Source organism: Balaenoptera physalus, assembly GCF_965194825.1.
Source record: "Balaenoptera physalus genome assembly, chromosome: 17".
In the NCBI taxonomy this organism is placed as follows: Eukaryota; Metazoa; Chordata; class Mammalia; order Artiodactyla; family Balaenopteridae; genus Balaenoptera; species Balaenoptera physalus.
In genome coordinates, this window is record NC_138895.1 from 49,929,379 (window position 1) to 49,956,215 (window position 26,837).

General features: G+C 39.4%; 1 protein-coding gene across 8 annotated transcripts in view; it reads right to left on the reverse strand.

The window, feature by feature from the left end:
- Positions 1–866: 866 nt before the first annotated feature.
- Positions 867–26,837, reverse strand: part of SNX31 (sorting nexin 31) — a 68,055-nt gene continuing 42,084 nt past the window's right edge. For 4 of the 8 annotated variants that reach the window (XM_082432753.1, XM_082432756.1, XM_082432758.1 and 1 more), the window contains 6 exons: positions 23,130–23,222; positions 18,198–18,401; positions 13,434–13,547; positions 10,070–10,147; positions 4,476–4,532; positions 867–1,961 (listed from right to left, as the gene is read on the reverse strand). In XM_082432753.1, coding sequence (XP_082288879.1) covers positions 1,869–1,961; positions 4,476–4,532; positions 10,070–10,147; positions 13,434–13,547; positions 18,198–18,401; positions 23,130–23,222 — 639 coding nt within the window. In that variant the 3' untranslated portion in view covers positions 867–1,868. Of the gene's footprint in view, positions 1,962–4,475; positions 4,533–7,900; positions 9,178–10,069; positions 10,148–13,433; positions 13,548–18,197; positions 18,402–23,129; positions 23,223–26,837 lie in introns of those variants that run through there. The other 4 variants (XM_082432754.1, XM_082432755.1, XM_082432757.1 and 1 more) reach the window with 4 other exon arrangements.

Consider the following 26,837-nt stretch of genomic DNA (forward strand, 5'->3'; position numbering starts at 1 on the left):
GTTCCTTTATTCTCCATGTTATATACTGTAGAATGTACTTCATCACTTGTATTTTTCTTCACTTGTATTATTCTGATATTGATGATAATCTCCATGTCTTGGGAAAAAAACTATTAAATCCATTGTTTCAATTTTTGCCATCTTCAAATGGGGATAAATCGCTCTATTATATTATAGGGATGCTGCAGTCGTGTACGCATATATACTGATCCTTCTTTCCTCTTATCTCCTAATCACTCCCTTAATCTCAAACTTTGCTAGCACAGTTGCTTATCCTTCCCTAAACACTGTACTCACTCTCCCATCAGTGTCTATCCTTTCCTTTTACATGTGTGTCCCCATCTCTGCCTCTACTTGTCTCTATTCTTTCTTCAAAGTCCCTCTTCCCCTCAGGCCTTTCTGACTCACCCCACCCACCACCTTCCTATGACACACAGGTCCACACTACACATTGGACACCTACTCCATGCTGTCTTGGATTACTCGCAATTATGTATCAAGTTGCAACATATGAAATGGGTAACATTCAACTATTTTTGACCTACAAAACAGCAGTTACATACGGTTCAATCTAATATATGCATCTTCTCACCCCAAATACAAATTCTCTTTGCATTCCTAGGGTCTTCAATAGATCCTTATACAGTGTAGGCATTTGCTATTAAATAGAAATAGACTTTGACTATTCCTAAACTGGCGAAATAGAGGATAAGCTTCTATTTTAATCTGAAAATGCATCCTAGCCCATTAATACACTCACCACGGGTGATCTGGGATGTTTATGATTCCCCCTTGCAAAAATGTCCCACTACAGCCTGAAATATAAATATAAAACTTTACGGCGCTAGAAGTTATGGCTAGAGACATTGCTTTATAAATATTATAGGGCTTTAATAGATTCTACACTTCAAAAAATGATTCACAGAATTTTCATCAATAAATTCTATGTTCACTAGAATATATTTCATATTTATTATATAATTAGTTACACAACCCAGTTAGAATAGAACATTATAATATGGCACTTTACCTAATTACATTGATTCCTCTGTCCCTCTCCCTTACTGCGATCTTAATTCTATATATAATTCTATTCTATAATTCTATTAATTAATGATGAACTGAAACTGGATAAGAAAAAGTCTAGAGAAAAAGTATACATAGTTTTAAAGCTAAGGTATCTGATATCAAGTGCAGGGCCCCATTGGTTTCCAAAATAAAAATATTCAAAACAGCGTCATGACTATTGAACTGAATTCGGTATTCTAAGAACAGAATACAACTACAACAGTGGAGAAACAGAGAACTGGGCAGCCTATTACTTTGAGTACATCCATATTGGTAGGCTCAGAATTATATAAGGAGACAAATCGGTGTTTCATCTCCTCCTTGCTCTGGTGATGGATTAGTGAAGTCCAGATTTCTTTTTCAATGATTCCATTTCTTAGAGCCACAGCTGATGAGTCATGTCTTCAGATCTTAACCCCAAATGCATTTTTAGTGTTTTATATTAAGGCTTTCATTCATGCAATATCAGAACATATAAGCCAGGTTTCATGAAGCCAGGTAAATATCTATTTTAGGGGAAAAAAAACCCCAACGAGCTTTGTACTAATTGGTTCAGATTTGCCATTTGTCATTTATAAGTCACTAAAAACAAACTATATAACTTCGTTTTGCATTTCCTTTTAATCTTGAGATGAGCAGAGTTCTAAAGTAGTCTTGATGAATATGGTCCATCTTAATGTGAAAAAAATGGGAAGGAGTCACATTTCTTCCACTGGTGGTAGGAATCCTACTTTCAACCCCCAAGCTCTTTCATGGTCAAGACAGCCTTTGAGAACATTTTAAAAAGTTAGACTTTCTCTTCAAAGACCTTCTTCCTTTATGGTCCCCAAACCACAGTCAACTTCAGCTGTCTTAATCTTGCTTTTTCTTGGCAGAAAGCTAGAGTAGTCTTTCTGTTATGAAGTAAACAAAGAGGTTAGAAATATATATGAGAGGAAATAATTTCCATAACAACAATAATAGTTAAAAAGTCAAAGTTTAAAATAATATAAAAAAGGCAACTAAAAGGTTGTATCTGTTAAGCACTGGTTGTTTTAAATGGTTTTATCCTGTAGAAGCTTTGTTTCCGAGGTAGGTATACATCTGTTAGTTCTGAGTCCTTCCTACCGGTATGGAGAGGTACGCATGTCCAGAGCACCTTTCCAGGCACTGGGATCTCTCCAGGTAACACTTGAACTCTGCCTCTCTTGCCTTTTTCCCCTCTCTTAAAGACATGTGACTTTCAATTTTTAACCTCACCCAAAACCTTTAGTGCACATCCCACACAAAGTTTTAAAAAGTATTATAGTTATTTTAAAATATTTTAAGAAGTTATGGTTGCTGCAGACCTTCAGTAAGTGAACAGTTGGCTTTCAGTGTTTATAAAATCTCTAAGACAGGGCCATGGAGAGTGGGCTTTGGCCCTGGTGAAACAAATGTGTGGCAGCTCACCAGGCAGAGCAGCTAAATTTTTTTTTTCTCTGAGAGATTTGTCTTGATAGAGAGGCCCCATGGCAGAGTGGTTAAAGGAACAAATAAACTTTATTTGTTAAATAACAAATAAAGACAGCTTGGGTACGGATACTAACTCCGTCATTCACCAGCTGTGTGACCTTGGGCAAGTTACTTAACCTCTCTGTGTTTTCAGTTCCCTTGGCTACAAACCAAGGATAATAATAATACTTGGGTTGCTGTGAAGATTAAATGAGTTATATGTGGAAAGCAATTATAACAGTGCCTAGCTCAGGATAAGCTCTCTATAAAGGTTGGCTAAAATAAGTTGGAATTCAATATAATTGGACACCAGGCCCCCTTCTGACATGCTGGCCCTGCTCAGAGCATGAGGGAGGTTTGCCTGCTTTAGCATTTCTGCTCACCCATGCTGACTATTGTGTTGTCTGTTGTTCTAGGACAGTGGCTCTCAAACTCAAACATGCATCAGACTCAACTGGAGGGCTTGCTAAATACAGATTGCTGGCCCCCAACCCCAGAGTTTCTGATCCAGTAAGTTGGGGGCCTGAGAATTTGAATTTCTAGTAAGTTCCCGAGGGATGCTGACCCTTCCGGTCTAGGGACCCCACTCTGAGAACCACCGTTTTAGGATAATAGTTCCAATCCTGGCTGTGCTTTAGACCACGTGGGGAGCTTTAAAAAATTCTGCTGCCAGGCCCCTCAGATCAGTTAAATCAGAATCTTTGAGGGTGCGGCCCAGCCATCATTAGTTTTTCGAGCTCTCCAGGTGATAACAATATGCAGCCAAGGTTGAGAACCACAGCTCTATGCCATCACTATGCTGCCGAAATGGATGAATTTAAGGGACGGAGTGATTTTACAGATAAAGAAGTTGAAGCTTGGTGCAGTGTTTCCCATTGGAGTTCTTGCTATAAATGCTGATTTACTGAATCCACCTTTTGGGGTGAGGCCCAGGAATTTGCATTTCAGTAAGCACCCCAAGAGTCCCTTATACACATTTAGTTTTTTGATCTGCCTGAAGACACACAGCCAGTAATTGGTGGAGTTCTCACCTCCTGTCTCTGATGTAAGCAGCCAGAAATGCCGTTATTATGTAGGGGAGACAGCTCTGCATTTAATCTGTTTTTAAAATTTTTCTCTGAGCTCATTCACTCGAGGAAGGACCTTATATATTTATAAATACTGTACTTATATACTATCTTTATATACACAGTGGACTCTGTGACGGGAGCTGGACCAATAATAAATCCCATTCAAATGCTACTTCGAGGCTACCTTTATTTTGTTCACCCACTCTAGGATTTGAACCTTGAAAGGAAGCGTTAGTTGAGGGCACGGCTCCGGAATCAGACTGCCTGCTTCCTTCTACCATTGATAACTGTACAGCCTGGAGCAAGTCACCTAACTCTCTGTGCCCCAATTTCCTCAATTGATTTATAGGATCATGGTAAGGATAAATGCATTAATCCACAGAAAAGTGCTTCGAACAGTGCCTGGCAATGAGTGTCTATTAATGCTTTCTATTATGATATTTATTGCTATTGCTATCTGCACAGCAGACCTAAATGCTTGAAAAACTAGTTTATAAACTTAAAAGTTCTTTTCTACAGAGTTCACTGCAGAAAGTCGATGAAACTAAAATATACAAACTAGAAAGAGGATTTTTAAAAAATGTATGGAGTGTAGAAGAAAATTACTAAAGAATTTTGTGTGCTTCTTGGAAGTTTTCTATATATAAATTCAGGAAAGTATTTCTCCTCACCCAACTGGGTGCCATGGTAAAAAAACACTATTTCTATGATGGTTGTCCAATTGGACCAGCCTATATGGAGGAGCTTCTGTGAAAGACAATTCTGGCTTAACCTTAAAAGTAGAATGACTGGTAACTTAAAGGGGAAAAACGGGCAGATTTATCAGAATTATAATATAGCCATTACATAATTTTACTCACAGACCTGGCTTTGTTGACTGTGGTGTTTTTTACTTTTGCCTTGTTCTGGAACTTCAATCTGCTAAACAGATTAGTGAAATGTCAGTCAGCACAGCCGGAGAAGCGAGCACACAAATAATCTATTTAACCAGCACATTTCTCCTTCCACAATAATCCTCTTAATGGTCCCGAAGGCTGCCAGTCAGCAGGACACCTGCTCGTCAACTGCACAGGCCCCCTTCGTTTGCAAGTATCTCAGCGTTACAGAAATTGAGTCCCCCAAAAGTGAAGTGAAGCTTAATGTTTAACATTGGAGGCTGCCTGTGGATGTTGTGATTTAACACAGCTTTTAAAAGGACTTCACACGAAATGAACTCCTGAATCCAGAAATAATCCACAGAGCTCCAATCCATATGCTGAACCAAAGCCAGATGGGGCTTTGATTAATCAAAAGGCATCATTAATCAAGGGAAGAATCAAACCAAAGTTTAAAATACTTGAATATATCTCATGCACATAAGGTAAACTTAATATAACGGTCAGGGGCCCAGCAGAACATAGATGGCCCACTCCTGGGGTAACTAGGGGAGTTTCTAAAAGGAACTGCCTAATGGGGGTGTGGGGAGGATTCAAGTGAATCAGTGACGGGGTGTGGGAGCCCTCAGAGGCTAGCAGTGAGGGGCTAGGGAGGGTGGGAGTAATTCTTACCGCTTCTAGGCCTGAAGGGGCGAGGGCAGCAGCTGGTACTGGAACCAGAGTGGCCGTAGCAGCAGGGAGGAGAGGTCACCTACAGGAGCCGTGGCCCTCAATAGAGGGCCGGGCCAACCACAGAGACCCAGCTGGGACAGAGGTGGAGAAATAAATACCCCAGTCTCCATTTTCTCCCACTCTCCAACCTCACTGGGTTTCCCCCTGGGTGACACCAGTGGGAGGCTGGAGCTCAGAGGGCAAGGTCACAGCACACAAAGGTAAGTCTCCTAGCCAGGGTTTAGGGGAAAGTGCTCTTAGACTCTCCTTATAGAAAAAGAAAAGAACTGCTACTAAACAACTGTGCATTATGTGCGTATGTCAACTTATCACTCTATAATCCTGAATGTTTCTGTACATTGCCTTTCTCCTTCAACAATAAACTTCTTAACACTGGATTCTCAGTTTCTAGCCACTGTATGGTAAACATAGGCATTGGTAAATGATAGAATGAGGGGGTGAATTAACTAAGTTGTTTATCATTGCTTATTACTCATGAGACTATAGAGTGGGACATTACAAAATAAGTGGGATAAATAACATGACACTGCAAAAGAGCATTATCTTTTAACTTAATTTTGCCATAAAATACATTGCTTTGAAGGATACGTAGGACTTCCTTTAGGTTAATATTCTCAACAGAGATGGTTATATAGTTGAAGCCTATCTCAATAGTTTTAAAAAATCATTATTAGGTCTTGGTAAATGAGAAATTAATGTTCTGATATCTTATGTGTTTCATTATTATTATTTTACGATATTACATTATAGTTTGTTAGTAGTCTTGTGCGACGAAATACAGAAGTTGGGGGAAACCTCCCGGAATTTTTCTCTCTCCTAGTCTCCTTCCCCTCCCCCTCCCCATGTAGAAATGAAATAAAATAGAACCCACTACAAATGTTAAGCAATTTCTGATATAATCAGTTTCCTTGACTTATTTCAATAGGCTTTATATATTTTATATACTGGGGCAATAAAGTTGGGGGAAAAAGGTAATCCTTTTTTCATAATGCAGTATTCCTGCACTCTCTCTCTCATCAACAGAATTTCTGTTAATAATATAACCCTTCATTCCTGCACAGTAACTTCCCCCTTGGCTCTCTAAACCTTTGTCCTCCTGCTGTGCTCAGACCATTCTTGTGATGACTGTAATGTCAGTACACTTTCTGTTTCCTGAACTGGACCAGCTGTGCAAAGGCTGCCATTCTTGGGACATCACATAGCACTGCCCTTGGTGTTTCCCCTTCTCATCACATAGCAGAAGCATACTTCAAAGCACCCATCTCTGAACCCAGTGGCCTTTTACATAGTCTGATCTTGCCCCAAATGAAAGAGGAGTGGAGAGAGAAATATTTATGGCAATGGTAGCTGGGGAGGGAAGGGGAGGTATGAGGCAAGCTGGAATCAGAAGGTTACCTGTTCTTTGCCATTTTTCGGAAAACCAATTTAGACATTCAGACCCACTGAAGACGGTAGAGCAGAAAGGTCTCTGGTGACATCATGGAGTCACCATCCCAGCCCCAGACTGCCTACTTCTTGGCTTCTTTTAGATGAGAGAGAAACAAACCTTTATCTTGTCCAAGACACTTATTTTGTCTTGTTTTGTTTTTTGTTACAGGAAGCCAAATCTACTCCTAACTAATAGACTTTATTTTCAAATAAAATAATCCTTTAATTCTGTTCTATTTACAAGTAGCAAATATTAAAAAAAAACAATTTAGGTTTTTGTGTAGGAGCATAGCTCTAAGAAGAATGTTACACTTCTTTTTCCCTTTCTGGTTTTCAATTAATACTGTCTGAAGAATTTAACATGGTTTTTGTTGCGTGTTTACATTTTCCTTTAGTGCATTTGTTTGACTTCAAATTTTAATGATCTCTTCATAAATGGTTCAAGTCTTACCTTTGAAAGCATTGCTTAAAGCTAACTAAGCTAATTAACTTTGTTGGCACTAAATTTCTTCTTTCACTCCTTCCTTCTTACCAGGATAAAACAGTACTATTTAATCTCCCTAGGGACCATCTGCTTTATTTATGGGGCTCATTTGGTTACAGTTTTCTTAATTTCTCTTTCCCTCCCCAGATTCTTCACAATTATCAAAATCTTAGAATTTATTCTGCCTGCAAATTAGAGACCTCTGTATCTTAGTCCATACAAGCCTTCTATAAGCGATAGGTGTCAGTTCAGACGTATGTGTTTACCTAGAAAATGAGTGAACGTCACAGTCAAACATTTATATGGCTACTTTTTTTTTTTTTTTTAAATAGGTATTTTTTTATAGTGGGTAATGTGGAGACTTCAGATGAAATAGATTGAGAAACTGATTGGAAATTGAATGCAAACTAAGACCCCTTGACTGTTACTGAAATGAATAGCCCAGTTTGCTTTTTTTTTTTTTTTTTAAGAAATTCACGTTCTTTTATTTTATTTATTTATGACTGTGTTGAGTCTTCGTTTCTGTGCGAGGGCTTTCTCTAGTTGTGGCAAGTGGGGACCACTCTTCATCGCGGTGCGCGGGCCTCTCACCATCGCGGCCTCTCTTGTTGCGGAGCACAGGCTCCAGACGCGCAGGCTCAGTAATTGTGGCTCACGGGCCCAGTTGCTCCGTGGCATGTGGGATCTTCCCAGACCAGGGCTCGAACCCGTGTCCCCTGCATTGGCAGGCAGATTCTCAACCACTGCGCCACCAGGGAAGCCCCTATATGGCTACTTTAAGCTCCATAAAATGACTTGTTCTCATCAATTGTGCTTTGTGAGGAGGTCTAGAACTTAGTCGCAGTTAAACAGCTGATCTGTCTGTTCTATTTCCCTTCCAGGGTCCCGTTCTACCCAGGGGTTTGTAGATGAAATTCCAGACTAAAATGTGGACTATTCCTACAACATCCAGTTTTCCAGAGGAAGGCTCTTAACTTTTCTTTCTAAGAACGAAAATAAGGGAAGAAATAAAGAGTTTGTGGAAATAAAACTTGAGTATTTGGATAAAGCAGTACAAGTTTTATTGACTACCATGCTGATTTTGCTGTCAGCCACTGGGATAACTATAGATTTTAATTTGCGTGCAAATCTAAGGAATGTGGTAGCGTGCTTGTTTTTCTTTAAAACTTTAAATAGACTACTACCTTCTCCTATTATAGAGCAAACTCTTTTGCTATTCACTGTACAAGTGTTTCCTGCATCAAATAGCTTACACTTTACTGAACAACATTTGAGAGTACTTCTCCCTTTTAATGGGGCTACTTTAATTACTTTTCTCTCTCTGTCTCTCTGTATCTGTCTCTCTCTCTCTCTACATATATATACACACACATATGTATAATGACGTGATATATTTATGTTTATACATATTTATCATATATATATATAAATATGTAAATTGGAGCCTAAGAGGGTCCATCCTGCCTAGGAGGTTAGATTTTATTACTCTTTTAAAAAGAGCATCCTTGGGACTTCCCTCGTGGCACAGTGGTTAAGAATCCGCCTGCCAATGCAGGGGACACAGCTTCAATCCCTGGTGCAGGAAGATCGCACACACCGTGGAGCAACTAAGCCCGTGCGCCACAACTACTGAGCCTGTGCTCTAGAGCCCACAATCCACAACTACTGAGCCTGCGCACAGCAACTACTGAAGCCTGTGTGCTCTAGGGCCTGCGTGCCGCAACTACTGAGCCAGTGTGCTGCAACTACTGAAGCTTGCATGTCTAGAGCCTGTGCTCTGCAACAAGAAAAGCCACCACAATGAGAAGCCCGCGCACCACAATGAAGAGTAGCCCCCGCTAGCCGCAACTAGAGAAAGCCCATGTGCAGCAACGAAGACCCAACACAGCCAAAAAAAGAAAAAAAAAAAGACACGTTCTTAATTTAAAAAAAAAAAAGCATCCTTGATTCTTTTATTGCTTTGATTTGCTACTTTCTAGTACATTTTGAAGTGTTCGAACACCAAGGGGCAGTGAATTTTATCTTCCCTGGGAAAATATTTTCAGTTCTAGAAGAAAGAGAAATAAGTATAAAATGCAAGTTTTTTCTTAGAAAAAAGCTGCTAAGTCAAGTAAAGATCAATGTTAAACTAACGGTATTATCCACCCTTTTATAAAACACTAAAATTAAATGAAAACATTAGGGAAAGTTTTCAAATATTTTCTGTTGTATTTTTAAAGACCAGTGTACTATTCTGCAAGAGAATTATGTTTATAAATGTCAACCAAGCATTAGTATTTGTAATCATTTTTTATTTAAAACCAAACTGTACTATCTTATTTGGGACAAGCTTTTTTCATGATGGTGACAAGGCAAGTAGCAAGTTTAAAATCTCAGGAACTCTCTTTATAGCACCAACACTTTCAGTGAGTAACTAGGCCTTTATTGAAGAGATGAAGACTAGAAAAACAAAGTAAATTTTACATTGAGGAAAAATTATAGCCTTGAGAGCTTCTTTTACTCAATGGCTTCTCCAAACTGCTAAAGGCATTTTAATTTGGCACCGTGGAAGTATTAAGAGGCTGTGAGTTCTTTCTAGAGACAAAACTGCAGAGCTTATGTAAGCTCATCGCTGCTGTGTTAAAGACCTCTTAAGATCCTGTCTTTATGATATTGCTTTTGTGGTAAATCTGGAGTCTTCCGTTTGGGGGAAGGTAGAAATACAAGGATACAGAGTAGAGGATTAGAGCGTTCTCAGCAATCCAAGGATGACTTCTCCTTGGAAAAAATGGCTTGCATTCTGAAGACTGAGCTCCCAGAAGGCAGAGAAGCTCACTTCTGGGCAGTTGGGTTCTTCCCTTGCGGACCAGACTTGCTGGCCCAGGGCATTCATCAGTGTAGTTTAGTGTCAGCTGATGGTGGAAACAAAGTGAAACATATACACAGATAAGAGGACTTACCATTTCTGGATTCTCTGCAGCTTGCTTTACCATCTTTTCTGAGATCATCTTTTTCAAGCAGCTACTCAGCAAAAAAGCCTAAGAAACCCAGAAATAAAGAACTCTCTCAGTTGAAGAGATCCTCATTCTCTTCCTTCCCTCTTCATACAGCGAAGCAGATTTTGTGCTCTGCCCTACAACAGTATGCTTTTAAGAATTTAGGGGACTTCCCTGGTGGCGCAGTGGTTAAGAATCTGCCTGCCAATGCAGGGGACACGGGTTCGAGCCCTGGTCCGGGGAGATCCCACATGCTGTGGAGCAACTAAGCCCACGTGCCACAACTACTGAGCCTGCGTGCCACAACTACTGAAGCCCACGCACCTAGAGCCCGTGCTCTGCAATGAGAAGCCCCCACACCGCAACAAAGAGTAGCCTCCACTCACCACAACTAGAGAAGGCCCTCATGCAGCAACAAAGACCCAACGCAGCCAAAAATAAATAAATAAATAAATAAATTAATTAATTAATTAAAAAAAAAAGAATTTAGAGTTCTTCTTTAACTTTCATTAATTTGCATAAGATATAATTAGCAAATAACCATAAATTTTCTCAATTACCTGGATATATTTGCAGTAATTTTTTAAAAGGTAGATTAAAAATGACCAGGATCTCATTATTAATCTTTTTCCCTTTCAAAACTTCCCCCTTACATCCCTTTTTTTTCTATTACTTTGTAAACAGCTCATGTCTTATGAGCAACAAATACTAAAAACTGCTTATAATTGCAATCAAATCAACTGATGATGGTCAATCTTATATTTAACTGTATGCATAATGACTGAGAGACCTATTATTAGGCATACATACTAAGCTGTTTGAAAGAATATATTAGTACCTTATGGCTTTTACTGAACTAAAGACAAAATTAATTGTTTTTCTTCATTTTAAAATTTTCTGGTAGTTTTAATCATTCACTGTCAAGACTGTCAGTTGCCGCCAACATCACCTGTGGCTTATTTCTGGCTCATCGCTGTTAGTGCCAAGACACACGTCATCCACCTTGCTGCACAAAAGCCGGGGCTTCCTTTTTCCAGGAACTTCACCCCATGTGCCAAATTTAAGGTTTCCTGTGATTTTCCCATTTGCTCCTTTTCCACAAATCCTTTTTTTCCCCTCTTTTTTTCTGCTCTCAACTCTTGGCTTGTTCTTTTCTTATTCAGCCCGACTGAGGTTTGAGACAACTGAAGCTCAAAGCTTGAGGCTATAGAACTTTAGTATAAATTTGTGCCCAAGGATGGTCACTGAACAGGGTGGCTGGGGACTGGGGAAATGATGGAGAGGAGGAGGGGGGAGAGGGAGAGAAAACTCAGCTGGGGGTGGTAGCCGATATAGAAAACTCTTGGAGGACAGGACATAGAAAGCAGAATTAGAGGGCGACTGGGTTACACAGAGGGAGCATTCCAAAGTTTTGCAGGACTGTAGAGCATGATGGGTTGCATTTTATTCAAGGGGAGAGAAAGGAGGGAAGGGAAAAGAAAGGACTGCCACCAACAAGGAAAAGAGTCACAGATGTGGGGTTTATACACAGAAACAAAATTTGCCTTCCTGGTTTAGCTGAAAACTAACCCTGTTTATCTGTGCATGTATGTAACCTACACAAAACCAGGGTACGAAATAGTTAAACAACAAACTCTGAGCTGATGCAGCTAGGAAGGGTGTTTAGTGGTGTCTCACAAGGTGGGGACTGATTCCATACTCCTGTACAAAGTACAGAGATATGTAGGTTAGGATTCTGCTATAAGCCAGGTAAGGTTTATTAAATATGAAGGGACTGAGCTTCCGTTTAAGGGGCTCAGGAACGATTTGGGCCCCAGCCCTTTTTGGTATTTGCAAGGCACACAAGCCACATTTCTGTCTTTTGCAGAAGCAGCTCTTGGGTGCATATCAATAAACCCACACTCCAAAGGAAATACGACCTTACCAGGAATCCTTTAAAAGAATGTTTATTGCACGTCTCTATAGTGGTTTAAACTCATTTGCCTCGGACTAGATTAAAAGACCATAATAAAATTTAACTACTGCACATAACATTCTAGCGGAAGGGCGTGGTTTCACTGCCAAAATCTCTCTGTGTCTCTCCAAGTGACTGCAGATCTTGCCTCGGCAAACCATCCTATCATTTCCCTAAGAATGTTTTCTATTTAAGGTGAACCTGGGGAGACATTTCTTTAACCTAGGATGTTGGTTTAGTACTTTGTGTTATTCAGAGGACATTGATATCTATTATCTCCTGATCACCCCTGTACCAGTAGAGAGTTGAAAGGGAGCTTTGTGCCTGAACCCAGAATGCTCCATGGAACACAGAAGTTGAGTATGATCACCAGGAACTCAAGTTGAATATAATGTTGATGCAAAGATTACTTTGATATTTTGGTTTCATTTTAGAACTTTTGTAGTTTAGACTCCAAATTGAAATAGTTTATCTTGGTAAAAAGAATTTTCAATTGGATTTGGCATTTAGGAAATTAGATTTTTTAATGGATTTTTTATTTCAGTTATTTCAAATTTACTTCAAATTTAATTATTGCTACTCAACAGCCATTGTTCCTTCTTCCCTCGTAACAGAACACTGATTTTGGAAGTACCCAGCTCTAGGCAATGAGGCTTATTCTAAACTGATCATGAATCCAGTTCCTCTATGCTAAATGCTTGATTCCCAGACTCCCTTACAACTAGGAGTGCTCATGTGACCCAGTTCCAGCCAATGAGACAAAATGGAAAGTCTACTGGGGGGCTTCTGGGGTAAGGCTTTTGCTTTACAGATAAAAGGGATAGCTTTTATCTACTTGGAAAATGCCAAAAGAATTATAGAGATGCCAATCATTTGCCTCCAGTATTCTTATTAAATGAGATGATAAATATCTGTATTGTCTAAGCCAGGGGTTGGCAAACAAATCTAGCCTCTTTTTATAAATAAAGTTTTATTGAAACACCCATTCGTTCATGTATTGTCTGTGGCTGCTTTTGTGCTACAATAGAGTTGAGTAGTTGCAACAGAGGCCATATGAACCTCAGAACCTAAAATATTTACCAACTGGTTCTTTGAGAAAAAGTTTACTGACCCATGGTCTAAGTCACTGTTAGTTGAGTCTTCTGTTACTTGGTAACTAAATTCATTTCTAACTGATATGAAAGCTTTGGTGACTAGTGAAATAAAATAAAACGAAACCAAACAAAATAAATGACATTACAGGCTCAAAAGAGCATGTGTAGCATACTCTAGTACTCTGCTCCAGCTGGTTTGGGGTAATGTGCTTTGTCCACCCCAGAGTGCAAGAGAGCATTTTAGCACAGAAGGTTTTCCTGCTCTGCCTTAAGAACTTACCTGTTTGGTGTAAATAACAAACCACTGCCAGTGACTATCCTCACTATACTGAAATCTGAGCTCTAAGTTCTGGTTGAGAGTTTGCTGGGGCCCATCTGTATCCAGCAGAGTTCCCTACAAAGGAAAAGATATTATTTGATATTCAGTAGGAATGTAAGTGTCTATTATGTGCTGGGCAAAATATCAAAACAAGTGAGACTATTCCTATTCTCAAGAAACTATAAGTATCAATCTATTTGGGAGCCATTAAAGCAAATCATCATAGTGTGATATAATAAGTATAATATTATAAGGGAAATGAATACAGGTCTATGGAAGTAAATAGGATGGACACCTAATCCAGACTAGAATGTAAAGGAAGGCTGGAGGAGGCTGGGGCGGTGGTGGTGGTGGGGGGGTGTTATTTGAGCAGAAGTAGAAATTATCCAAGTTTGTTGTATGTTTTTTTGGGGGGGAGGAGGGTGATGGTGACAAGTGGTTCCTGGTAGAAGAAAAAACAAGCGCAAATGCACTGAGGCCTGAGGGAACCTGGCACACTGGAGTATGGCTGAAGCACAGACTGCGAGGCATGGGGGGGTGGTGAGAAAAGGGACTTAGAGAAGTAGGGTAGGGCCGGATCCTAAAAGCCTGGAGAAAGCCCCTGTGGTTTTTGCTATACAGCATCTATCCCTTTCTCTTCTAGTACTGGAGTTTCAAATTCCCTTGGGAAAAATTTCCCTCCTCGCTGTGGCTCTCTAGGTAGGACTGTCAGGAAATGCTGCCCTCCTGGAGTGTGGCACATGTATTGCATGGTTTATGAATTACATCTCACTAAAACTGCTACAAAGGAAGAGAATGATGGTGTGGTGTTGGTGGAGGGATAGACACAAAGATCAGTGGAACAGAGCAGAGAATCCAGAAATAAACCCACACAAATGTGCACAACTGATTTTTCACAAAGGTACACAAGCAGTTCAATTGAGAAAAGATAGCCTTTTCAACAAGTGGTGCTGGAGCAATTGGACTTCCATAGGCAAAAAAAGGGAACCATGTTCTAAATTTCACACCCTCTATGCAAATTAACCCAAAATGGGTCATGGACTTAAATGTATAAACTATAACTATACAACTTTTAGGGGAAAAAAAAAAAAACAAAACCCCGGGAAAAATCCTTCAGGATTTAGGGTTTGGCAAAGAATTCTTAGACTTGATACCAGAAACACAATAAAAAAACAGATGAATTAGACTTCATCAAAATTAAAATCTTTTGCTCTGCAAAAGGCCCTATTAAGAAAATGAAAAACTGCAAAGTGAAAGAAAATATTTGCAAACCGCATATCTAACAAAGGACTAGTATCTAGAATAAATTTAAGTACTCTCAAAACTCAACAGTAAACAAACAATCCAATTGGAAAATGGGTGAAAGATATGAAAAGACATTTCACCTAAGAAGATATACAGATGGCAAATAAGCACATGAAAAGATGTTCAACATCATTAGCCATGAGAGAAAAGCAAATCTAATCAAATCATTAAATACCATTAAACACTTATCAGGGTGGACAAAATAAAAAATAGTGAAAACACCCAATTGCTGAGGAGGATACAGAGAGACTGGATTGCTCATACATCACTGGTGGGAATGTAAACTGGCACAGCCCCCTTGAAAACAGTTCAGCAGTTTCTTAAAAAATTAAATATGCAACTTCCACATGACCCAGAAATTGCACTCCTGGGCATTTATCCTAGAAAAATGAAGACTTGTGCTCAGACAAAAGCTTATACATGAATATTTATAGAAGCATTATTCATAATAGCTAAAAACTGGAAACGACTAGATAGTAGTTAAACAAATTTTAGCCATTCCCTATATGCAATACTGCTCAGCAACAAAAAGAAACAAACTACTGAAATACACAACAAGCTGAATGAATTTCCAAAGAATTATGCTAAGTAAAGAAAATCCCAAAAGGCTACATAATGTTTGATTATACTCATGTAATATTATTTTATTTTTTAAGGTAATCAATTCCTTTCTTTTATTTATATTTTTACCTCCTAAACACAGTCAATTCTTATTATTCACAGTAGTCATGTTCTATAATGATACCATAAACACTAAATTAGTGGGTACTGAAAAACAGCCCAAGGGGAAATATAGGTTTAGGTTCCTGTGAACCTCTGGTCACAACATTTTCATCAACCGATCAATACATAACCTTGTTTTATGTGTGTTTGTTTTTTCAGTTGAGGTATAATTGATATGCAAAAAACTGCACATATTTAATGTACACAATTTGAAGAGTTTGGACATATGCATATATACATGAAATCATCACCACAATCAAGTAATAAATATATCCATTACCTCCAAAAGTTTTATATAATATTCTTGAAATGATATAATATGAAAATGTCAAATAGATTAGTGGTTGCAAGGGTTTAAGGAGGGACGGGGGTGGGAGAAAGTGGATGCAGCTATAAAAAGCCAACATGAGAGATCCTTGTGATGACGGAAATGCCTTGACTCTTCATTGTATTAATGTCAATACCCTGGGTGGTGATGTCGTACTATAGTTTTGTAAGATGTAATAATTGGAGAAAAGTGGATAAAGTGTATGCAGGATCTCTGTACCATTTCTTTCAACTGCATGTGAATCTACAATTATGTCAAAATTAAAAGTTTACCTAAAAAATAATTAACTGTTTAAAGCAAAAATAATTATAATATAGCATGAGGCTTATATGTAGAAATAAAGTATAGCAACAAATACCACAAAGGACAGAAGGGACAAATAGAGGTACACTGTTGTAAGGTTTTTACCCTTTTTGTGAAATAGTGTAATATTTGAAAGTAGACTGTAATAAGTTAAAGATATATATTAAAATCTCTTAACCATAAATTTAAAAGGTATTAAAAAAAAACAACAGTGCAAATGAGTAGAATCATAAAATAGTCACTCAGTCAAAAGAAGGCAGGGAAAGAAGGAAAAAACTGATATATCTCAAAGAAATGGACAAATCTACAATTATAGTTGAAGATTTTAACACTCCTCACAATAACTGACAGAACAAGTAGAGAGAAATGTGTAAGGACAGAGGCTATTTGAACACCATCAACTGCTTGACATAATTGACATTTATAGACTATTCTACCCAATAGTGGCAGTGTATATTTACATTCTTTTCAAGTGCACATTGGACATTTCAAGATAGACCAAACTTTGGGCCACAAAACAAGTTCCCATAGTTTAAAAAGCCTGAAATCATATGATATATTTTTTTCTGACCCCCAGAGGGAAAGAGTGGCACAGAAAGAAGGGTTAGGAGGCTGTGGATTTCATCCAGGCAGGAAATGTTGAGACCAAGCTGTGAGAGCAGAGAGAAAGGGAGAGTTTTGAGGGATAGCAGGGTCATAGAATAGATAGGTCTCTATCAGCAATTAAATGTATAAGGTGGGGGGAGGATAAATTAGGAATTTGGGATTAACAGATACACACTACTATATGTAAAGTAAACAACAAGGACCTACTGTATAGCACAGGGAACTATATTCAATATCTTATAATAACCTATAATGGAATAGAATCTGAAAAAGAATATATACATATATATATATATATATATGAAACTGTATCACTTTGCTGTACACCTGAAACATTGTAAATCAACTATACTTCAATTAAAAAAAATTTTTTTTAAAAAACCATGTAAGGTAAGAGAAAAGCCAGAGATTATTTCAAGATTGCTGGTTTGGCAATTAAGGAGTGGTGGTAGAGGTTCCCTTTATCAAGATAGGGAATACAGGAGGAAGAACCTTAGGATGGGCATGAGAGGGAAAAGACGAGTCTGGCTTGGGGAAAGGTTGAGTTTGAGGTGTCTGTGAAACACTTGGTGAAGATGTCAAGAATGCAGTAGGAAATACTGGACTTTTAACCAGTCGTCTGTAATTGATTTCAGGGAATATGTAGAGGAAAGATGCTAGAAATGGAACCCCAGGAAACACCAGCATTTCAGGAGTAGTCAGAGGGAGAGGCAGCCCACAAAATTAGGGGAGGAAGCAGGGGAAGTTTTGAAAAGGAAGACATGGTTGACTGTATCAAATGCCACAGACAGGCCTAGTACCAAGCCAGCTAAAAGATCCCTGTGGGTTTCATGGATTTAGCACCTGGGTCTCATGGTTGCTCTAGTAGCATTCATCCTCTACTAGTTAACCTCCATTTCCTGTGTAAAGGGGATAATCCCTCTTAGCTCACTGGGTTATTTTTAAGAACTTAATTAAATAGCAGATGTGGCATTGCCCAGCACAGCACCTGGTACAAAGTAGGCACTCAGTAAGTCTGATCAGAAGGGTTTCTCTTGGGAGGAGATGGCAATGTAGATACGATACCAGGGATCCTTAAAAGTAGCTCTGATGGGCAGCGTTCAGTTTCCAAGCACAGAGATCTTGTCGGTACTGAGAATGTATTGAGGGCTCAATAAATGGTAGCTGTTATTGCTACTCATTGTTATTAAACACCCTTCAAGCAGTAAAGAAGCCTGAAGGTGGAAGTTGGGAAGATGGTTGTCTCTACAGCAAGGGTGGGGAACTTGTACCAGATAATAGACAGGTTTTTACCACTAGGTGATGTTTACCGTGGCGTAGATGCCAGTCCACCCAAGGTACTGATTCGAATGGCAAATCTGTCTCCCCAATACCACTGTTGTCATCCAAGAACACTAGGATTTTAATATCATGGGTGGAGGCTTTAAATCATGGGTAAGGCAAGCTGCCAAGATACTCACAAGGAAAGTGACCTGCCAGCACTTCACTCTGTTCATCTGGAAAATGACATCCTGGGTCTGGTTACCAGGCAGGGTTATGCAGCAGCTGATCTCATTATTGCCAACAGAAAGAACGGTGCCACAGCCGGGTTCTGGGTAGTCACAGGTACAGCGATCCAGCTGCACATATCCGTAGTGCCACACCTCTTGGGATAGCTCCAAAAACTGCTCCAAAGGGGGGTGGGGGATGGAGGAAGCAAAAGACTGCTTGAAGCAAATGAAAATCTCATGTCAGAAGCTACTACCATTCTAATGCAACACATGGAACGGAGTCACAGTGAAAGCACCTTTTTCTTCTGGACGATACAAATGAAGACAATTCCCCTTGTACTGACAATAAAGGCTGCCCACGTTCATGGTGTGTCCTGTCCTGCCTCGTTGACCACTGTGTTCCTGCTCCTGTTACAGTGCTCAGACAGAGTGGAAATAAAAATATTTGATGTGTGAATGAAGAAGGAAGAAAAGAGTAGAAGGAAATCGAATGAATAGTTAGGATTCTATCTCAGCAGATTATAGCAGCAAAATAAAAAGTGTATATTTAAAATGCTGTGTTTTAAAAAACTAAGCTGAGATCAGGAAAGTAGTTCATTTTTACAGGCTGTTTTATATGCTGGTGGCATTAATTGTCAGAGACAGAGTTTTTGGAAATGGCAACAAAATGAGGGCAAGAGTGAGTCTTCTCTCTAGGTAGAGTTCCACAGCCCAAAAGTGCCAAGGGAATGTTTAATGTTAGTGATGCTTAAGGTTTAGATTTTCCCTCTGCTTCTGATGTTACTCAAGAACAGACGACAGCTGCATTTCACACCTGTGGTCCTGGCATCCTGTCTTGTTAATGTCTATTGAGGACTTTTTTAAAAAAAAAAGTGATTATTAATGACTGCATTCAAATAACCTGATATGAGTTTAGCGACCTCCACCTTGTTCTTCCAGCCTTCACCATGGTCCTGCCTGATGGGGTGGGAGATGTGTGTTCAGAGAAGGTAGTTCTCACTTTACCACATGGTTAAGTCAGAAGGACCACCCAGTGACAACTTGGCTCTCTCCCAATCCTTCCCTGAAGCAAGGTAACTGACACCTCCCTTTCAAGGACTACGTGAGCGCTCTCTGATAAAGGGAAACCTGCTGAGACATATGCGGTGAGGGACAGCTGACTCTTGCTACTAGGTGGCAGAGGATTCCAGGCTACTGTCCCTCCCGGCCACATGTCGGACCAGCTCATTGTGCTGCAGCCCATGCATTCAGTTTAGGAGATGCGTTAAGCTGCCGGGCGTCCCTTTGGGTCAGTGGGCAACAACAGAAATGACAGGTTGTAAGTAGATGCTACCTACCTGTGTGGGTGGGGACCGGGGCTGAGCAATCTTGCCACAGAGCATTTAGAAGAGTTTCATGGCTTTTACCACAAAAGTTCTTTTTTATTATATGGTATAAATCTTTAATTAATTTAAATTAAAATAAATTTAATTTAGTTTATTCTTTGGTAACACTTAAAAAATTTTTAATAAACTCTTGGCTGCAACGCTCTAAAAGAGATGAAAGTATTTGTTTAATTAAAAGTTAAGCTCCATTTCTCGAGAAAGTTGTTGATGAATAAGTACTTTGCTCAAAATGCTGGCTGGCATTTGCCATTCAAAGGAGGTGCACTGATATTACTGACCATGTGAAAACCAGAGGACAGAAATCTAAAAGGATTATCTATTTGAAAATTAGTTCTGTTTTTGTTTTTGGCTGTGCCGCACAGCTTGCAGGATCTTAGTTCCCCAACCAGGGATTGAACATGGGCCACGGCAGTGAAAGCATAGAGTCCTACCTACTGGACTGCCAGGGAATTCCTGAAAATTAGTTCTTTTAAGAAGTACTTTAAAGGGACTTCCCTGGCGGTCCAGTGGTTAAGACTCTGTGCTCCCAGTACAGGGGGCATGGGTTTGGTCCCTGGTTTGGGAACTAAGATCCCGCACGCTGCATGGTGTGGCCTAAAAAAAAAAAAAAGTGCCTGAAAAAGATAATTTAACATGTGTAACTGCTGAAGGTATGGTTATGTATTTACATTTAGATCAGGGTTTGGCAAACTTTTTTTTTTAATAAATTTATTTATTTATTTATTTTTGGCTGCGTGGGGTGTTCGTTGCTGCACGCTGGCTTTCTCTAGTTGTGGCGAGCAGGGGCTGCTCTTCATTGTGGTGCCAGCTTCTCATTGCGGTGGCTTCTCTTATTGTGGAGCACAGGCTCTAGGCGCCCGGGCTTCAGTAGCTGTGGCACGTGGGCTCAGTAGTTGTGGCTCACAGGCTCTAGAGCTCAGGCTCAGTAGTTGTGGCGCAGGGTTTAGTTGCTCCGCGGCATGCGGGATCTTCTCCGACCAGGGCTCGAACCCATGTCCCCAGCATTGGCAGGTGGATTCTTAACCACTGTGCCACCGGGGAAGCCCTGGCAAACTTTTCTGCAGAGCCACGTAGTAAATATTTTCAGTTGTGTGGGCATATGATCTCTATCGCAGCTACTCACCTCCTCCACTCTAGCACAAAGGCAGCCTTTGACAATACATGCATGGATGAGCGTGGCTGCATGCCCGTGGACTTCATTTACACAAACAGTGGCCCATGGGCCATAGCCTCTCTCTGGTTTAGAACAAATGACTGCTCCTTTAGATTAATTTCACTCATTTTCAATTCCAAGTTTTCTTGTACATGTGCATAAAATTAAGCAATAGTTGTTAATGTGTTCACTCCATTAGCAGAACTTCACAAACACTTAAATAATGCTGGTTTTATAGCAGTATTCTCAGATGCTTCAAGAGAAAATCATTTGTTAACTTGAATAATGGTTCAATATTTTTTCAAATGAAAAAAAACCCCACACATACCCTGTCCCAAAGCAGTATAGATGAGTCTGACAAACAAGACATATTTTAACAAAAGAAATGGCCTGTGCTTCATTGTGGTTTTTTTTATTCTTTATATTTGGCCAACCACTAAAGCACTGATTTTGAACAAAATGCAAGGAAAATTTAGAGGACTAAATTCATGCACTCAAAGTGAGCTTTTTAAAAGACCACTATCAAAATAGTATGATAAAATCAGGTAAAACAGGGCTTCCCTGGTGGCGCAGTGGTTGAGAATCTGCCTGCCAATGCAGGGGACACGGGTTCGAGCCCTGGTCTGGGAGGATCCCACATGCCACGGAGCAACTAGGCCCGTGAGCCACAACTACTGAACCTGTGCGTCTGGAGCCTGTGCTCCGCAACAAGAGAGGCCGAGATAGTGAGAGGCCCACGCACTGCGATGAAGAGTGGCCCCCACTCGCCACAACTAAAGAAAGCCCTCGCACAGAAACGAAGACTCAACACAGCCAAAAATAAATAAATAAATAAATAATAAAATTAAAAAAAAAAGAATGGGTTGCACCTTTTAAAAAAAAAAAAAAAAAAAAAATCAGGTAAAACATTCAACATAGAAAATAAAACTTAGGGCTTCCCTGGTGGCGTCATGGTTAAGAATCCGCCTGCCAATGCAGGGGACACGGGTTCGAGCCCTGGTCCGGAAAGATCCCACATCCCACATGCCACGGAGCAACTAAGTCCGTGTGCCGCAACTACTGAGCCTGCGCTCTAGAGCCCGCGTGCCACAACTAATGAAGCCCACAGCAGAGCCCGCGCTCCGCAACAAGAGAAGCCACCACAATGAGAAGCCTGCACACCGCAAGGAAGAGCAGGTCCCACTCACTGCAACTAGAAGAAAGCCCACGCACAGCAATGAAGACCCAACACAGCCAAATAAATAAATAAATAAAACATTTTTTAAAAAAAGAAAAGAAAATTTGTTTTGTGGCAAAAATACAAGTACAAATTTTGGTAGAGCCAAGCAACATGGTTAAAAACGGCATTCTTACTAAATTAAGAAGTTTATAGAGCAGAAACGTCCTTAGAACTGGTAACTGTATCCAAAGTAGTAGCAATATGCTGTCCATCAAAACAGAAGCTGTAATTATAAAAATTTACAAATACACAGAGAAATTGAATTTCAAAATTTCTCAGACAAAGCTGTGGTGGAATACTAAGGGGGGAAATACTAAATCATGGCAGTATATGCTTTTTCTATTTTTTCGCAGCTCAGCAATAAAATTCTCATGGTAGACTTTGAAGAATTACTTTCTATATCAACCTAAGTATAAATGAGTCCTCTAAATTTTGTTGGCATTTTCTTCAAAATCAGTGCTTTGGTGGTGAACACTGGTAAAGTATAAAGGATAAAAAAAAAAAAAGACAACACAATGAAGCAAAGGCCATTTCTTCTGTTAAAATATGACTTGTCAGACTCGTATACACTGCTTGGGGGAATGTGAGTCGGTACCATATTTATGGAAGTTATAAAAATGGACATTTAGAAATATATCCTAAAGAATAATAGAACATGTATTCAAAGACAGAGGATGTTGGCTGCTGTGTTCAGGGACTTTCAGCCAGGAACCATACCAGGTGTTGGGAACACACAGAGTATGTATAAATTAGACTCAGTCCTGGGCCTCATGGCGCTCGCTGCCAACGTGATTTATAGCAGCAAATCCTGGAAACGACCTGACTTCCGATAATAGGAAATTGGTTGGCTAAATGATAACATAACTATAAAATGGAATACTCTGTGTCATTAAAAATGATGTTGAAGGTCTATATTAATTAACCTGGCAAAGGACTCACAATATATTGTCTGTATTTTTTAGAATCTTTAAACAATAAGCCTTTATTAATTTTATGAAAAGAAAAATCAATGAAAGTATTCTCATTTTTAAAAAGGCCCCATTTTTAGTGCTTCATGGGTTTATAAATTACAGAAACAGCTCAATTCCAGTCTGTTTCTTTAACTCCCTTCCAAGAGATTTCTCTTGGTGCAATATTTCATTCACCTTAGTTTGGTTGTCTTCTTTCTGGAGAGCCTCTAATTTCTGCCTCTGCACCTCTGTGGGTTTGGCCCATTCTTTTTCAATGTCCTGTATTGCCTTAAAACAATATAAGTTGTAAAATGAGCAAAATTAACAGAAATGAATTAATCTGACAAAAACATACTCGTGTATGAAAGGCTATAAAAACAGACCCAAGTGGACACATACAAGGATTTAGCATGTTATAAAGGTTACTTTTTAAATTAGTTGGACGTGGGAAGCAATTTCTCAATGGTTTGGGGACAACTGGTAGCACTTAGGAAAAAAAATAAAACTAGCTCTTTCCCCACACCACCCAATCAAATAAACACAGATAGGTTAAAGATTCGAATGTAAAAACCATAAAAGAACCAGAAGGAAATAAAAGGTATTTTTATCTGATCTTGTGATAGGAAATACCTTTCTAAGATACAAAGATAAAATGTCATATAAATGAATGTATAATTACATAAAAATATAAAAACTTCTGTATATAAAACCACCAAGAACAAAACTAAGAAGCACATGGCAAACCAGGGGAAATGACTGCATCATATGTGGCAAAGAGTTGATCTTATTTACGTAAACCAACAGTGAAAATGTAAACATCCCTAATAGGAAAATGGACAAAGGATATGCATCAGCAATTAATAAAAAGGAATTCCAAATGACAAATATAGATTGAACCTCACTAGTAGTCAAAGAATCTGTTTGCCTCTCAAATTGGCAAAGACAAAAAATATATATCATATTCAGAGCTGGCAAGGGTTTGGAGAAACAGGAAGTTTCATATAGATCTGATGCAATTTAAACTGGTAAAATTTTATGGAGGTGACTTGGCATATAAATCTAAAACCACCTATAGACATGATAAACATAGATGTGGGGAAAATGTACTGACAAGGCTATTATTACTATTGTTTGTAATACTGAAAAATTTTCAACTATTAATAGTGGCAAACACATGTATAGTGCTTACTATGTGTCAGGCAATGTTCTAATTGCTCTAAAACAAAAGTCAATCCCACTCCCTCCCCCTCTGGTAACTACTAATTTGTTCTCGGTATCTATGCATTTGTTTTTGTTTGGTTTGGTTTGTTCATTTATTTTATCATATTATTTATTGATTATTTAATTTATATTTCAGTGAAATCATATGGCATTTTTCTTTCTCCATCTGACTTATTTCAGTCAGCAAAATACTGAGTGAAATACAACATGTCCATCCATGTTGTCACAAATGACAGGATTTCATCTTTTTTACGGCTGAGTAGTATTCCAGCCAAGGAATGCTCAGAGCCACCAGAAGATGGAAGAGGCAAGGAACAGAAACTCCCTTAGCACCTTGAGAGGGAACATGGTCCTGCCAGCACCTTGATTTCAGACTTCTGGCCTATGGAACTGTGAGAGAATAAATTTCTATTATTTTAGCGCTCCTCCCTGCCACCCCCCGCATAAAGAAAAAAGTCAACCCTCACAGCCACCCTATGAAATAGGTACTATTATGAAATGCCCAAAAATAGGTGATTGAGTTTAGGTATAACCAAATAATAGGTTATGCTATCATTTAAAACTATACAGAATATTTAACAACATGAGGAAAGTCTGTGATGCATTGATACATGAAAAAATGTCAAGTTACAAAATAAGGGCATAGTAGTAGATCCTGGTTTTTATAAAACAAAAAATATATATAAAACAAAACCCAAAAGACCTTGTATCCACACTTAGGAGTCAAGAAAATGGATGTACATATGAGCGAAATGTAGTATATGAAATAAACACATCAAAAAAGTTGAGTTTATACGTATGGTCGATTTAAGATTTGGGATGATGTTTACTTTTGTTTTTGAGCTCTTCCATATTTGCATAGTTTTATAAGATGAAAACAAATTTTACAATTGAAAAACAATTAAAAGTGAATACACTGTTAGGCCCTTTTTGCTTAGCTTTGGGTAACTGCCACCAGCTAGTGTTCCCAAACTCCAACTCCCTGATGGGTTGCTTAGTTCTGTTTCCTAATCTGCACTGACTATTTAAGCAGAACGACACTGGTCTTAAAGACAGAAATCACCTGAAGACAACTTAAGCCCTCAGCAATTTCTTCTGTGCTCTTCCCTTCTTTTCCTGGCATCCAGCCTCCCTTACCCCTTTATCCCGCCTGGCCCCAGGGCAGGCTCTGAGATCAGCTTTCCATCTCATCAGCTGCATACACTTAGCCTGTGCTATGCTGCCATCATGCTTTAAAAGAGTTTTCCAGTGGTCCTCAGACTGTTAACACCTCAAGGAAAGAGCCTGAATCCTTTACCTCAGTGTATCTTGTCCAATGTCTTACATACAGCAAAATTGCAAACAATTCTTTGCCAATTATCAGCACTTATTTATAGCTTAGTCTGAATGTAAGTCTATGTGTTATGTCCCTCATATCACTGAAGGACAGGTTATGCCTTATCTCCAAGAGGAGAAAGAAAAGCTGAATAAATTTTTGATGCTGCTCTTTAGGTTAGAGGAAAGGAGATGGATTTAGAGAGGAGAAGAAGAATAACTACTATTTGTTGAGAACCTGTTTTACATAAGTTTTCTCATTGACTTTTTCCAAACTGTTCTGTGGGGTAGGAACATTTACCCCCATTTTACAGATGGGTAAAATCAAGGTCCAGAGAGGTTATGACTTTCAAGACAACCCAGTAAGTAAGTGGCAAGGGTTGGATTAAAACCCAGATCTGATCACTCCACCAAGCCCTCCTCCTATTGCCCAGGACACTGAATTCTGACCATGTAGGCAGCTACACACCCCAAGGTTTTCTCCTTGTTGCCAACTATTCTCAAAACTGAACCTAGATACCACAGCAGAATGGAATCAGCATGGGTGTGAAGAAGAAAACACCTTTTTCTTTCCAGAATTCTACTTGATCTTAGAGCCCTGTAAGGACTGTTAGAACAGGGCAATGATGTCAAAGAGAAACATGGCTAAAAATACAAGGTAAACAGCAATCATGGCGGTTAGTACGTAAGTACTAACCAAAGATACATCATTCATCATTAGAAGATCTGGGAGTCTCAAACACAGAGATTTACATGTCCTACAGGAGAGGTAACATAACTGTTTTTGTTTTACTACCTTTGAAAACCTTTGCCCCTGATTATGACTTCAGAAGTCATCACTCAAATGTATTATATACAGTACCTCACTGCAGGCAATGAGAGAGTCAAGTTTAGATAAATGTCTCTACTCAGTTATATGGCTCCCCGAAGACTGGCTGATGGAGACTCACGTGGAACCTAATTTTTAAAATTGCATGAGATCACGTAAGTCAAGGTTTTCATGAGCTTCAATCACGCATACGCTAGTGCCCTCTGCAGAGGCTTTTGTAGTGAGAAAGGGAGAGTGCATGCCTTTTTAAACAAGGCATCAGCCACTTGGCTCCGGGTGTTTGAGGCTGAGCAGAGCAAGGCCAGGGATGTGGGAGCAGATTGGGCCCATACAAGGGCACTGAGCCATGGGGGTATTAGGAGGCTAGTGGTCAGCCCACACTCTCCTTATCGTACCATGGGCCCTGATGCAGGGCTGGGCCTGCCTGGGCGAAGGGGCACCTTTTTCTAATTTGCACAAATTGTAAATGGGCCAGTGGTGGCCCTGCTGAATGTAAGCCCAGAATTGACTGAGCCTTCAGTATTTTTTAGAAAATCCAG